Source organism: Ascidiella aspersa, chromosome 9, assembly GCF_963924565.1.
Source record: "Ascidiella aspersa chromosome 9, kaAscAspe10.2, whole genome shotgun sequence".
In the NCBI taxonomy this organism is placed as follows: Eukaryota; Metazoa; Chordata; class Ascidiacea; order Phlebobranchia; family Ascidiidae; genus Ascidiella; species Ascidiella aspersa.
Window position 1 is genome coordinate 7,312,770 of NC_139455.1, and position 13,618 is coordinate 7,326,387.

The 13,618-nt window shown below is 36.3% G+C and overlaps 1 protein-coding gene across 1 annotated transcript; it reads right to left on the reverse strand.

Annotated features, from left to right (window-relative positions):
- Positions 1-3,780: 3,780 nt before the first annotated feature.
- LOC146132141 (ileal sodium/bile acid cotransporter-like) lies at positions 3,781-9,314 on the reverse strand. Its single transcript, XM_083397222.1, has 8 exons — positions 9,062-9,314; positions 8,245-8,392; positions 6,997-7,109; positions 6,165-6,253; positions 5,457-5,598; positions 4,619-4,809; positions 4,234-4,303; positions 3,781-3,911 (listed from the first exon to the last, which is right to left on the reverse strand). The coding sequence occupies exons 1-8, from the start codon at positions 9,312-9,314 to the stop codon at positions 3,781-3,783; spliced, it is 1,137 nt and encodes a 378-aa protein (XP_083253348.1).
- Between the last annotated feature and the right edge of the window lie 4,304 nt (positions 9,315-13,618).

Consider the following 13,618-nt stretch of genomic DNA (forward strand, 5'->3'; position numbering starts at 1 on the left):
GATAATGCGGTGTCCTTTCGATGAACTAGCGAGAAGTTATTTATCACCGTCTTGCCGAATCGTTTAAACAGCCTTGGACGGATCTGGAATTTGGTGAATTTTTGACAGCGCAGTACGTTACTCCTTTGCTATAGGATGTTTGTCGCGCCATTTGTCAGTCCAAAACGAAAAGCATCGCGGTACTAACGTAAAAAACATAACTTTACATAAAAAAAAAACAATGTATAGTAAAATTACTTTCACGTCACAAAAACTTACCGCTTTATTGTGGCAATTATTAATGGGCCAGCAAAAAAATAACAAATCAAAAATTGCAACAGAAAATTTTTCTTAAATCGTTTCGCAAAAGCTCCCCTTAAAAAGCCCCCGGAAAAGATCAAGTGTCATAATGACTTCTTTATTAAAGTTATCTTAAGGATCGTGTTGTTGTCGAACAAACTTGTGTGCAATAAGTTCTTCTGGTATAATACTAGAATAACTTAATTTTAGTATACTATGCCTGAGAGCAACAGCATATTTAAGTTTTTCAATTTGAGCAAATATTTTGTAAACCATCGGCAAAACAAGCGGCTTTAGCAAACTTATGGTACAAGTCGTACAACACGTAGTATGAGTGATTAACATGCCACGGCTTGATTGCTTGAACCGCGAGCGCTCGTATCTTCACTGTTTATAATGACATAAATTCAGGCTGGTTATTTAGTCAAGCCATTGCAGAAGCAACACACAACACTAAAATTTAGGTTATATATTAATTTTGCATTGCACGCTAGTTGTGGGAAGCATTTAGTTTTTAATATAACTTTTCGAATCTCACGCCCCCTTTCCAAAATTTGTTTGCTATATGTGCTTTTCATCAGATAAATGTTACTGCGGCGATGTAATTATGTAAACCAGACTCTATAATTACTTTAAGTTGTTTGTTATATCACAAAAAATCCCCAGTTTAAGAACCCCCTGTGTGGCGCCATATGGTGCAACGTTTATGCATCAGTAAAAATGTGATGCCGTTTAAAAAATGCAATTCTTAGTTTATTTAGCCATCTGACAAAAACGTTTTTCTATCTGTAGCATTTTTATCAATGTAATAAGCAATTGTGATTCAGGTTTTTACGTTTTGTTTAAACACGCAAGATTAAGGCATAAATTTAGATTCCTTCGTTTAATGCAGTTGTAATTGATTTACATCGCCGGTGCAGCGCCTTAGTCCTTTACCAGTCAAACTGGTAAACACTATAAATTAAACTAGTAAACACTATAACCGGAAAACGCCGCGCAATCGTCTGGTGTTTTTTATAGCAACTCATAATTATTGATGCATTATGGCCGTTAATTCGATCAAATAAACTTTTGTGTTACACTCCGTATCTTATTCAATGTGAGACCAATCTGGAGTTTCTATAAGCATTTTAAATTTTGTAGCGTGTAAGGAATACGTGAAACGTCATCATGACGTGTTAGAAACGATAATTTTTCATCAACTTTTTTCTTATGGTTAATTTACAAAATCAGCAATAAAACCTTCCATGCATTTACTTGAGGTTGAAGCCTTTTTTTCACCAGTAATGTTTGCGAGGCAAAAATATTTTTCTTTTTGTTTACTCTATGCGTTACGCCATCTTTAAAAATTACATTTTTTCTCGATCACCGTTGTCGAATATCTCACTGATGTGTAATAGACAATTCTAAAATAGCTATTATTGTGATACTTTACATAAATCTGGCGGTTCAAGGCATAGAACTAGTACGAAAGGGGAAAGGAAAACGGATAATAACTATACTGGTCTAACTGTTTTTAGAATGTGATTATCTTCCTAATAGTAATAATTTGCCCGGTAGGTAGAGCTGCTGAGCTATTTAATAAAGACGCAGCTTCACAAATAATCTACAGACCAGGGGCGGCTCCGACCCATGGCCCTCTAATCATAGTTTTTGCCAACGTTTGCTATGCAAATACAAAAGTGTTTCTCGCCTCGTGCAAACTTCTATCCTTTTTTACTTTGGTTTTGTCCGTTTAAGAAAATCTATGCAGATCAAAGACTCTTCGCATACTGGCATATTGCACAGTGTGACTCATCAACTCTATAAAGTGCAATTTCTGTTTCGGGGTGACCGAACTTTTTTAAGGCCCAGACAATTGTGAAGATTGAAGATCGCGGGCCTGACCGACATAAAATTTTGTTTAGAACTTATAGGACATTGCTATTATTATAAAAGAATTATTTACCAAAATATATAGTGAGTTCATGAAATTCTTGTTTTGTTTCAATATTTTTCAAAACTTAGCTTGAATTTGCGTACGAAAAACATTTCCCCTAAAAAGTATTAATAACTGTACTTTTAAATGATTAAGTAATATGCCGCTGGCCGAAGGAATTAAACTGGCTGGCCGGATCTGACCAGCGGGCCATAGTTTGGTAACTTATGAACTAGACCATAAATACAATATGCGAATATCTTTTCTGTGCCTAAAGCGCCTCGTATTATTTTAAATTGAACGTTTGTAAATTTTAACCAAATCAAGAAAACAAAATTGCGTTTTGGGTAGTTAAGATTGTACTTCAGCTTCATATTTGTGCAAGAGTTTGCCAGAGAACAACCGGTTTTTCAAGATTAAATGTTTTATTACGTAACGTTATTACGTAACTTTGTGACGAAATTCCTGAAAAATGCTGAAACCGAAAGACTAAAATTGTTGATCTACGCCTGCCGCAGATAGTAAATTTTAAGAGGCACTTTAAAGAGATATATAATTCGTTTGAAACAATGACTCCCGTAACTTCAAGTGCGTTTGTACACCTAAATATGCTATACATACACATACTTTCGATTAAGAAAGTTTCTTATGTTACCATATTTGTCCATTTTGTGCCCTTTCGAGGTTATTTTATTAGATGAATACAGCAAAACGCAAGTGCATTTACAAAAATTGAGCGGTGAATGTGTGTCTATAAAAGCTAAGAATGCTACGTTTTTAATTTCACCCCAGCAGAAGTGGGAGAAAACACTATAGGCTCAACAAGTGAGAAAATAGTTTTACACAGCAATGGCCCCAACTAAAAATCGCAATGTTTGGGCGGCATCGGTACTTGTCCTTTAACCCAGTGGCGTTTCCAAAACATGCCTTAAAGAAACGTTAAAAAATATTTTTTTGCTTCGTTTACCATTTCTGATCCGGACAAAACAAAACGTGGTGGTTAAAAGTTTCACAGACAACGCAAATCACTATACTGTTAAAAGCGTAATAGCTGCGGTGACATGTAAGACTACAAACATGAAAAAATACGGAAAATGTTTTAAAACGCGGGACAACTAGCATTAAATGGCGAAACGCTGTAGAAATTTGATGTAAAAATCTATGCGCCTGCACCTGTTACAAAAATAGACAATATGTTCACTTTTATCGTTTGTCTATAATTTGAGTAATACGAAAGGCCACAATTTTTGGGCACTCAAATGCCACCGAACGGCGAATAAAATGCAGCGAAAGTGGGACATTTTTATCATTACCGTATGCTTTTAGAGTTTAGTTTAGAACACTACATTTAAAACAGGTGCTATACAAAAACGCCATGTTTTTTTTATAATAACAGAAAATAAATTTTCTTTTGATATAGACAAACTAGTTTTTGTTATGTTGTATAAAACCTTAGCGAGCTGGTATTTGGATAAAAAAATACTTCGATGTCAAAATACAAACATGGCTTGATCCTTGGCAAGCGACAGCGCCACCTTGCGACCAGCAGTTGTCACTCTTAGAAGGACATAAAGAATTACGGATTACAAATGTTTCTCTTGCTTTTCTGATTTGAAGGCCACGTTCGTGACGCCAACGTCGTCATCCGAAGCCACGAAGTTCCCGTTGACGTAATGCTCCTTGTCCGCAATTTCAAGGTGTTCCGTGCTTTCGACTGCAACACATTGAGAAACACAATCGTATAAAGCTCCGGTAGATCGCACCCTTAAAGCACCCGGTTTGAAGATGACGCAAACGCACTGTATAGTCACTAGTGGGCATTCGTGTTTTACAATGAATTTAGGCACAGGTTTATAGATAAGGGGCGAAATCCTAATTTTGTATTTCATTAACGACTTATTAACCTTGATTTGCAATTATCGTGTTTAGGTCAATACAAGTAGTAATTTTCCTGTAATTGTTTCTCTTCCCTTAATGATGTTTTGCATCTCTTTAAAATCAAACAAATTGAAAAAACATTTACGCTAAACACTTACCCCGTGTCCCGGCGCCCCAGAATCGCTTGTACACTTGAAACAAAACGGCGAACAACACAACCCAAAATATCTGTGGAAACAATAAGAATGGTTTCCTATAGTTTACTATAAGATTATAAAATCTTAACTATTGCTAATAAATTCAACCCATTCGCATGCAGTTCGTGCGAATTGCTTCCAAAAAGTAAAATAGTCCGCAGAACCTATTCCTGGTCGACGTTCTGAGCGTAGACCTAATTTAAACTGTACCAAATTATACATTAACCTTCAAAAACGGTTAAGTAAGCGAACCGGTTGTTAACAATAGGTTCAATCAAGGCAGTCGTTCTCAACCGGGGTGCCGCGGCGCTGCTCCATGACACATATCACATTATACGACACTTACCTGGCAGACCAAGTATATAATTGGGAACAAGATCATCCTTCCTATTTGCCGAAGAGTGAAGACCGCTTGTGACAGCTGGATGATGCCGGTTGCCAGCTGAGCGTTCTGGATTCCTGTCTCCAGACACACGGTCCTCCTCTGGGTGTGTCCCAGCCGCAGAGGCCTTATGAGGGACACAATCGATGAAATACCTTCGCACAAATACACACGGATGTTGAGAAATGAGTGAAGAATTGTTCCAAGCTTTCATTAAGTGCTACCTATCTCTCAGTGGGTTTTAATATTCATTCTAACTAAAAATACCAGCCATTATGCTTTAAAACCACACTGAGTTTTAAGTAGGATAATAGTAATTACATAAAAAGAAGGTTGGTAAAGTCATTTTAAAGGTTAATGATTCCTCTAAATAACATAAAAAATCCTTTTGAATGGCGTTTCCCAAAGTCCGTTAGGATTCACTATTGTTGGGATGTGATAATTTTGATTTTCAGTTTTATCTGTTACACATCCATTAGTTAATTCAAGTAAAATTTTAAATCTAAACTTGAAATTGGCAAGTGGACTTTTTTGCGGTAGGCATACTTTTATCAAGTTTTGGTTACGGCACTGCACAAAATGAAGTTTTTATAAAACCCTTTTAATGTTTTAAATATACATTAAATAGTTTGAGACGTTATTGCGTAGAAACTTTTATCAACCATTCTGAGTCGAATATAAAATAATATTAGTTAATATGCTCGATATGTCTTGCTTTATTTTTTTTCAGCTAAAATAACCGAAAGGGCCATAGCTACGGTTATATTCTTCTCACCGTAACCCATAATCTTATTATTCTCACCGTAACCCATAATCATTCCGCATAGCGGGAAAATGGTGGCGCATGCAATTTGTGCAGGAATAATCGAGAAGTTGGAGCCGTATGTCACAATAGATATAACTGCAACTACCAGAAGTGCAATAACTCCGAAGATGGAGAAAACCTGCGACAAATAATGCAGAGTTAGCGCTAACGGTGGTTTACAGATTCTGTGCGTTAACTTGCGAATACAAAACTTCAGGGCGATTCACTATAAGGGATGGCAAACCTCTTTATTGCCTTGGACACAGGCGATATATACTTAAATCAGTGTTTATCGATTTGTTTTAGCCAGCAACACAATAAAAATAAAACAACATTGTTTTAAAATAATTTAAAGCTTTCGCTGCAATTTCTGGCGATCTATAAAAAAAATCAGTTTCAACTCGGTCCACATTGCCAACAAGTTTACCACGAAGTCCACACCTAAGTTCATCACTAACTCCCCTATAATTTGCTTGAAAACAAAATAATAAAAATTGTTTAAAACAAGCGCCTCGTTGAATGAAGCTGTATTGCAAATATTGCAGAAAGGTTGTTGTTATTTCTCTTGTCTTAAAGCAATAACGCCGGGCGAAATTATAGTGCGCCGTAGCACACAGTTTGAGAACCACTGGTTTAGATATCCAATTGCTAGGGATTTGCCAAACACTACATGTTACTTAATTGTACAGTTTTTCGAATTCTCACCCTTAAAACTTTGTCGGCATGTTGAGGCCACTTGTATCTGATTGCGACTCCAATTGCAATTGGGATCACAAGTGCAGCGAGTGCGATCCCTGAATAGCAAAATATTGGCATCACCTATATATATATATATACCTTAAAAGTTTTGGCTTGATTTATTTCCTTACCACAGGGTACAAGACAATATATGGCCTTGGTGCGATACTACTCAGATGTTTTTACTTATTTTCGTTACAATATTTGAACATAATTAAAAAGCTCCTTTTTTAATTCGGTAAACATCTCTTCAATACCAAAAAAAATTGAGTGTTACATTCTGTTTAACACTATTTTTAGGTGTAGTGTCTACCTTTAAGGTTCTAGAAACTTAAAGGATAATTTTTATATTCTTGGACATCCGTGCGGTTTGTTTCTACTACCATATCTTGATGATTTCTTGTTTTTTTAATCCTTAACTTGACTGAAGTGAACTGAAGTCATTGTAATTTCAAAACTTGACTCGACTTAAGTATTTTAGGTAAAATGACTTGATTTGACTTGACTTAAGTATTTTGTACAGCTTTGAGTTATTACTTAGAGTCTTAGATGAATGATATTGAAAATAAGCACTTTAATTCAATACACAATTTAGGTAAAATTGGATTATGTATTTATTTTTGTGTAAAACAGTTCGCTTGATTTATTGTTGTGTTTTTGTAGTTGTTAGATAAAATAAAGCATAAGATGGAATGAGTTTATCCGTTTTTCAATTTGAAACTCTTAAATATGCTAATGGAGTGACTTGACATTTGTTGAGAATACAGAACGTGTAAAATCACCATTTCCTTTCGCTTACCTATTGTATCGAACGGAACGCGAAGTTGGAATCCAAATGTTTCTGTGTAGATAAAGAGTAGCAACGGCATCATGCCAAGACCAAGTGTGCTTGAAATGGTGGTCATTGTAACGCTATAAACAAAACATAGATCAAGTTTCGTGTTGAATGCTTTAAAGAGGCACGAATTTTACAAGCCCAAAAATCAAAATCAGAGGCAATTTGATACAACTACGACTAGCTATAAGTTTGGCCTAAAATAGGTTTCCCAATATTTAGTAAAAAAATAAATCGTGGCATTAAAGAATAGGATTTTTAACAGTGGATGCCACAGCTTTGTTACGCTTTAGGTTGTGTAGTAGACTATTACATCAGGTAATAGACAGAAACATTGCCTGTTTTGCTATGCGCGTAAGCTATATGTTAAAGTATTGTAGCGTACATACCTTATTGCTCTGCGCGTAAGCTATGTGCAATAATACATGTACAATCCTTTATTTTAACGAGGATAAAAGCTAAAACCTTTGGTATAGTTGCGTAATGGTTAAGCGTTAAGTTTCTTACTTAAGCCAAATTTGGTGCGACTGCAAGCTATAGGCTTATACTGTTAAAACAATTTTATTAGTTTATTTGTGTCCCAACTGGGGCATTAAACAGCGCCGCAGCGACATAAACTTTTAAAACTGAAATTATAGCGCTCCTGAATTGGCACTTACTGAAAATTATTTTTATCACCTTGTTGACAGTTCTAGTAACTTCCTTATAAAACATATAAAAATGCCACTAAAACGGTTTAAACAGCTGACATAAATTTTGCAGAAGGCGGAAATAAAATTATAGTAGATTTAGCTTTTAACTCTTTATAAGAGTTTCTAAGATTTATTACTCGTTAGCTTTCAACTATATTTAGTACAGCACTTTCATAACATAATGAAAGCGTTTATTTCAAAAGTTGAAATTTGGCAGGATAATTTTTTCAGTGAATTTTCATGATAGTAATTGATTTACCAGTGTACAATAAGTACTTTTAACAAGTACCGATTTAAACAACGAAGTCATTATTGTTGATGCATGTTTTATTCTATTATTATTTTTGTTTTAAAAAACAATTGATGAAGTTTAAAAGCCACTGATTTATTAAACTTAACCTAATGAAAGTCATTGTCCGGTTTCTTAACATGAAAAAAATATTAAAAGTGAAGCCAAAACTCAATTATATGATTTTTTCTAATAAAGTCGCTCGCAAATTCCAACAAACACAAAACCCACCTGAGACTCATGTCTCCGTCCACCCAATAAGCTGCCACGTTGGACGCTGATCCTCCGGGACACGATCCCACTATTAGCAGTGATAAGGTCTCCACTTCGGGCATTTGGAAAATCTTGGCCAGGAGCACGGCGATTGCCGGCATGACCCCTGAAAAAAGGGTCAACGTAGCGAAATGGTCGTATTGGAAGAATTTCAATTTAGATATAAGTGCTAATAATGGAAACTGCTTATTTCATAATTGCCGACAAAAGTATAATCCCTTGTCAACTGTAGAATTCATTGAAATGCGTCTGTGCAATTTAGCTTCTAAAAATCCAGAAAAGCGATGTACGAAAAAGTGGACTAGGGCCACTATCCGTAACCAGGTGGTGGTATTAATGTACAACAACAAATTATATAGGCCCAACGGCCTATATAGGAGTTGCAGCCAACTTATTTTTTCCCTGAAAGGAATATTTATCTGAACACCACAGATGTTTATCCGAAAGTATCTCCACTGCCGTGGTTACAAAATCGTAATTTTTGACCAAGCAATATTTCGTTTCTAAACGGACAGCCGTTGATTTTACCAAAATATATATCGAAAAAATTCAAAAAGTTCCATACTTCCCCTATTACATAAAACGCTTATAATGTAATACAATTAATCGTTTATAACAGAAAAACGAAAATTTTATTCGCCACCATACCGAACAACCTATATATAATAACCTCGTTGGCTTTATAGGATAAGCATATTCTCTTCAACACTATGTACCCTACACAATAAAAATACAAATCTGGTGAGAAAACTGAAAAAAATCTTTAATATCTCACCGAACTGGCAGACGAATCCTACAATTACGGCGGTTGGGCGGCGCAGGTTCTTCTTTACTTCCTTTAAGTCGACGGCGCAGCCCATGCCCACCATGATAAGGGCAAGCGTGCCTGTTATTAGCCAGCTGAGGATTGCACGGAGTGGGCTAGGTGCTGGCAGCATGGGTATCTGAGCGGTGCTGTTTGACGTGCTATTCATCATAGCTGTGCTCATCGCCGTGGAAACTGCGGCGGTCCAATCAGCGGTTGTCATTTTTCTTTCGGCAAATTGTTTTGAAATTTTACAAGTTTTGCTAGACAGTCGGCTATCTTAAAACAAACAAACAGTTAGTAATACCAATAACTGAGACACCAGAAACTTTATTAAATTGATTAGGGCAGTAGTTAAACTTCTTAAGCTTGCGGCACACCAAGTAAATAAAAAAGTAAATTCGCGAGTACTTTCTGCAAAACCATATAGCTTACCAATTATCCTAATTACACAGCAAGGGAATGGAAATATTAAATACCGGAAACCTTATAGATAGTGTGCATTCAAGGCTAGCATGCTTACCTACATGCATTTTTCTAATACGAATAATTTGTTTGTCCGAATTGCCGAAAATTTCGCGACACACTTAAGAATATGTCGGGGCACACAGTTAGAAAATCACAGGATTAGAGGTTATTCTATCGAACAGCTTTACAAACTCCCACGCTATCAGAAATATGTTCGCAGCTGAATTGGGTAATTCCCTCTCACACCAGGGACATTTTATAACTGTGAATTAAACCGCAATAGTCAGTACGAAAAAGTTTATGAATGTTTCTATAGGACATTTAAACTATACTATAACTTAACCGTAAAAATATACAACAGTACGACAAAAGTCAATTTAACAATCAAGGCGATTTATACATGTGAATTAAACCTAAATAGTCAATACGAAAAAAGTTTATGAATGTTTCTAAAAGACATTTAAACTATATTATAATTTAACCGTAAAAAATATCACAGTACGATAAAAGTGTTTTACACGGAGTTTTAACACGATTATAACGAATACTGCCGAAACTTTAATGTCAAAACGCTTACAGTCGTTCACAAAGGCCGCTTAAACTGCCGCGAAAATTCCACTCCCGTCGCAATTTATGAAGCGTTCGCAACCAGTAAAAATGTTCGCACTTCAATAGGAGCCACCGTTTGCTGCTGCTCGTTTAAAAGAATCGCTCGGTTGGGGTCTATTTGCGCAAAGCACGTCCAACAATGCCGCCCTGTTACTGTTTTATTGGGACTTTCATAACCGCTTTCACTGCGCCGCTAATTTTGCAGCTCAATTGCCCCAGTTTTTAAGGGTTTTAAACCGGCGGGACCGACGAGCCAATCGCTTTGCGAACAGAGAGGCCGCGCAATTAAACGACCCACGTCCGACATTTCGTTTCGGGAAATTTTAAGGGTTCCGCTTTGGTTTATCGAAAAATATTTAGAGTTTACCACAACTGTTTTTCACTACCGTTCGTAAAGCTGTTTACGGTGCTGCGATGGCAATCGTGATTTTTTTATACTTTTTTCTCGTTCTATTGCGATTTTGAGAATGCAACTGACCGTTGCGTCATACCGTATTATATTTTCCGAAAAATGTTTTTTTCATCTGAACTTTTACCAGAAAAATGACTCTTTACGTTCCTGTTCAGGAAACCATTCTAGTTTTTTATTATAACTCAAAGTCTTTATAGTTGTCAATAATCCTCATAAATTTATTTCTAACATACGAGATACACCAAAAATTTCTCTGTGACTTTCCATTTTTAAGTTGTTAATATTTGCTTTCTGTTTTGTGTGCTGGTGTGCCAAAAGCTGCGCTTATATAAATAGTATGAAATGAACTAAAATAAGCCCAACAAATTAAAGTCGATTGACGTCAATACCACCGATAAGTACCGCTAGTACACTTAACTAACTTTGATGTAAATGTATTATATCAGTTTCTGTTTTTTTGTCAGCACATCAACAAAAACGATTGGAATCTAACAGTAGTATTTTATTGCGAGCATTACTTTCTATTTTGATAGCAGTAAGCAATCATATCACAATTACATCCAACTTAAAAATAAGCCAATTCAAAATAAAATGGTTGAAAATGACGTTATAACCTCAAGGTATGGCTCCCATATAATTTATATCCATCGTTTATTTTTGCGATTCCGATAGATGTAGTACGTGGGTTATCCGAAGCAGGTAATAACGTGGACTGTTTGATTTTTATACGTTTTACAGTATGGCGCAACTCTGTTATATCGTTATCTGTGTTTAGTTTGGGAGTCAAAATAAATTCCAGGAAAGGCCGTGAAAGTTTATAAGCGGGACGTGCTGTCGGCATCGTTTCTATTGATTACCAAACACAAAGATAAGCTAACTGATGCAAAACTCCAAAACCTGTAAGAATTTAATTAAATATAACAACGATAATCCTCACGTTTTTTGAGTTATTCCCCACGTTTGGAAGCGAAGTATGGTAAATGGAAATGGCCAGTTTTTGTCAACTGTCATAAATCCTTATCCTTAGCTGATTTCATCAGTACTAAACACAGCTTGACTTAATTGCGACCAAATGGTTGCAACACTCTGTACGCCTCACTCGAGCCGCACTGTATAATATTCCTAAAAACACTTTTCTGACTGTAGTCGGCAAGCAACTCATAAAATCACTAGTACTGCTATATGCGTAAATGATTTCTTCTGGCGCTTGAAAATGTATAGCTTAATCTTGACGCAATGTACTCCCTTTGCTTTTCACAAGCAATCGTCAATGTTTGTTCAACAGCAACCTCCAAATGCATTAGGACATCGGCGCATTGAAGTACCATGGTCAAGACAAACATGCTTAGCCGGCCACGTTTTGAGCTGGTATTTCATTTTGCACAAGAAAAGATTCATTACACAGGGCGAATCAATGGCTATTAGCAACGTCGCTATAATTTGTACGTGACAACAGGTCGTGATGAAATATTAAAGACGTAAAGTGCATTATAGGAATTTTGTATTGCATTTGCGGGGATAAAAGTTCGACAAACCACAAAATTGTTGTGACACTAAATCAGCATATTTAGGGAAAACTGATGGGAATATATGATTTGAGCACAATGCAAATGTGTATGGCTACAGAAACTGTTCAAACTATACGGAAGAATAAGCGCTCATTCACTTTTTACGTGGGTCAGTCAGTGTAGTCCTACCAAAACGTATTTGTCTAGTGGCATTCGCGAACTTTAATAGTTTTCATAGATTTGGAAAAAAAACTATGGTTAGTTCAGCATAAGTTGGTTAGTTTTATGCGCTCTCAATGTTTCTGTTGATTAACTGAAGTTAAAATAGCATATTTATCTATACGGACTTACAAACTGGGAAAAATACACACACGTATGTGTTCAGCAAATGTGATAAAGCCCTTCTAAAGCTGCTTTTTGACCAACGATTACGGATTACGTATCATAAGTACACTGAAAGCCATATGAGACCCTCCGGCACTGTCTCTTCAATGCTAATAGTTACTTAAGCACTAACAGAATGTATCAAGCGTTGGCGTATGGTTGTTTCTCGACGCGCTCTTCTTTGAGCCTGTGTAGCTCAGTTGGCAAAGCGACGGTCCCAGTATGGCCGAGATCAAACCTCACTGCAGGCTAGTTGTTTCTCTAGCTTGCCTTGCTTGCATCACTGATCGACAGATTCGGTGAGTCTGGAATCCCTTTTTCGGTGGACTTGCAAACTGTTGTTTAAACGTGATCGGGGCGGATCCAAGAAGGGGTGTCCCTATACTAAACTGCAGTTTTGCCTTTTTGAACTACAGGAAAACAAAACTCCGCGCAGATCTTAATTGTGTTTCGAGTAAATGCCGTTAACCATATTAATAAAATCTTATTGGCCCAAAGGCGTATTGCGTCTTATGACATATGCCCAAACTTAAACGATATAAAGGCGCTTTTTTCTCTTTGTGCGAACTGATATCATCTTTGCATTGCTGATTTTTGTATTAAAAACAACTCCTCCCCAAGCTAGATAAACAAACTGTGTGATGCAGGGGCAGATCCAGAATTTTTGTTTGGGTGAAGGGCATGAACATTTTGTTCAGACGTGACGCCAAGAAGTACGTCATAACGACGTCACCAAGTTACATGTTAACGTGACGTCATAAAGAAGTAGCCTTAATAACACCACACAATTAGTTTATTTTGTTAAAGTTTAGGCTTGCGGAGGCGTTACTTCCAATACAAAAGCTACACAACGGGATTCGCACAAAACTATAAAACGTCTTACGACTAATTTCATTTTACAAAGTAGGCTTATGCATGCTACTAACATATTCAGATTAATTTGCATTTACGTAGTTAAAATATAAAAATAATTCTGTTTGGAGGAGCCATGGCCACTAAGATTATTTCTTAACACGTAACTTTGTCACATACACGAAAAAAATTCCCAATTACGCTCCCAAAATCTTAGATAAGTCCCTGTATACTTTTACTAAACGGGAAACATGATTTATAGAGATTTTCAGAAATGCAAACAAAAGCAAGGAT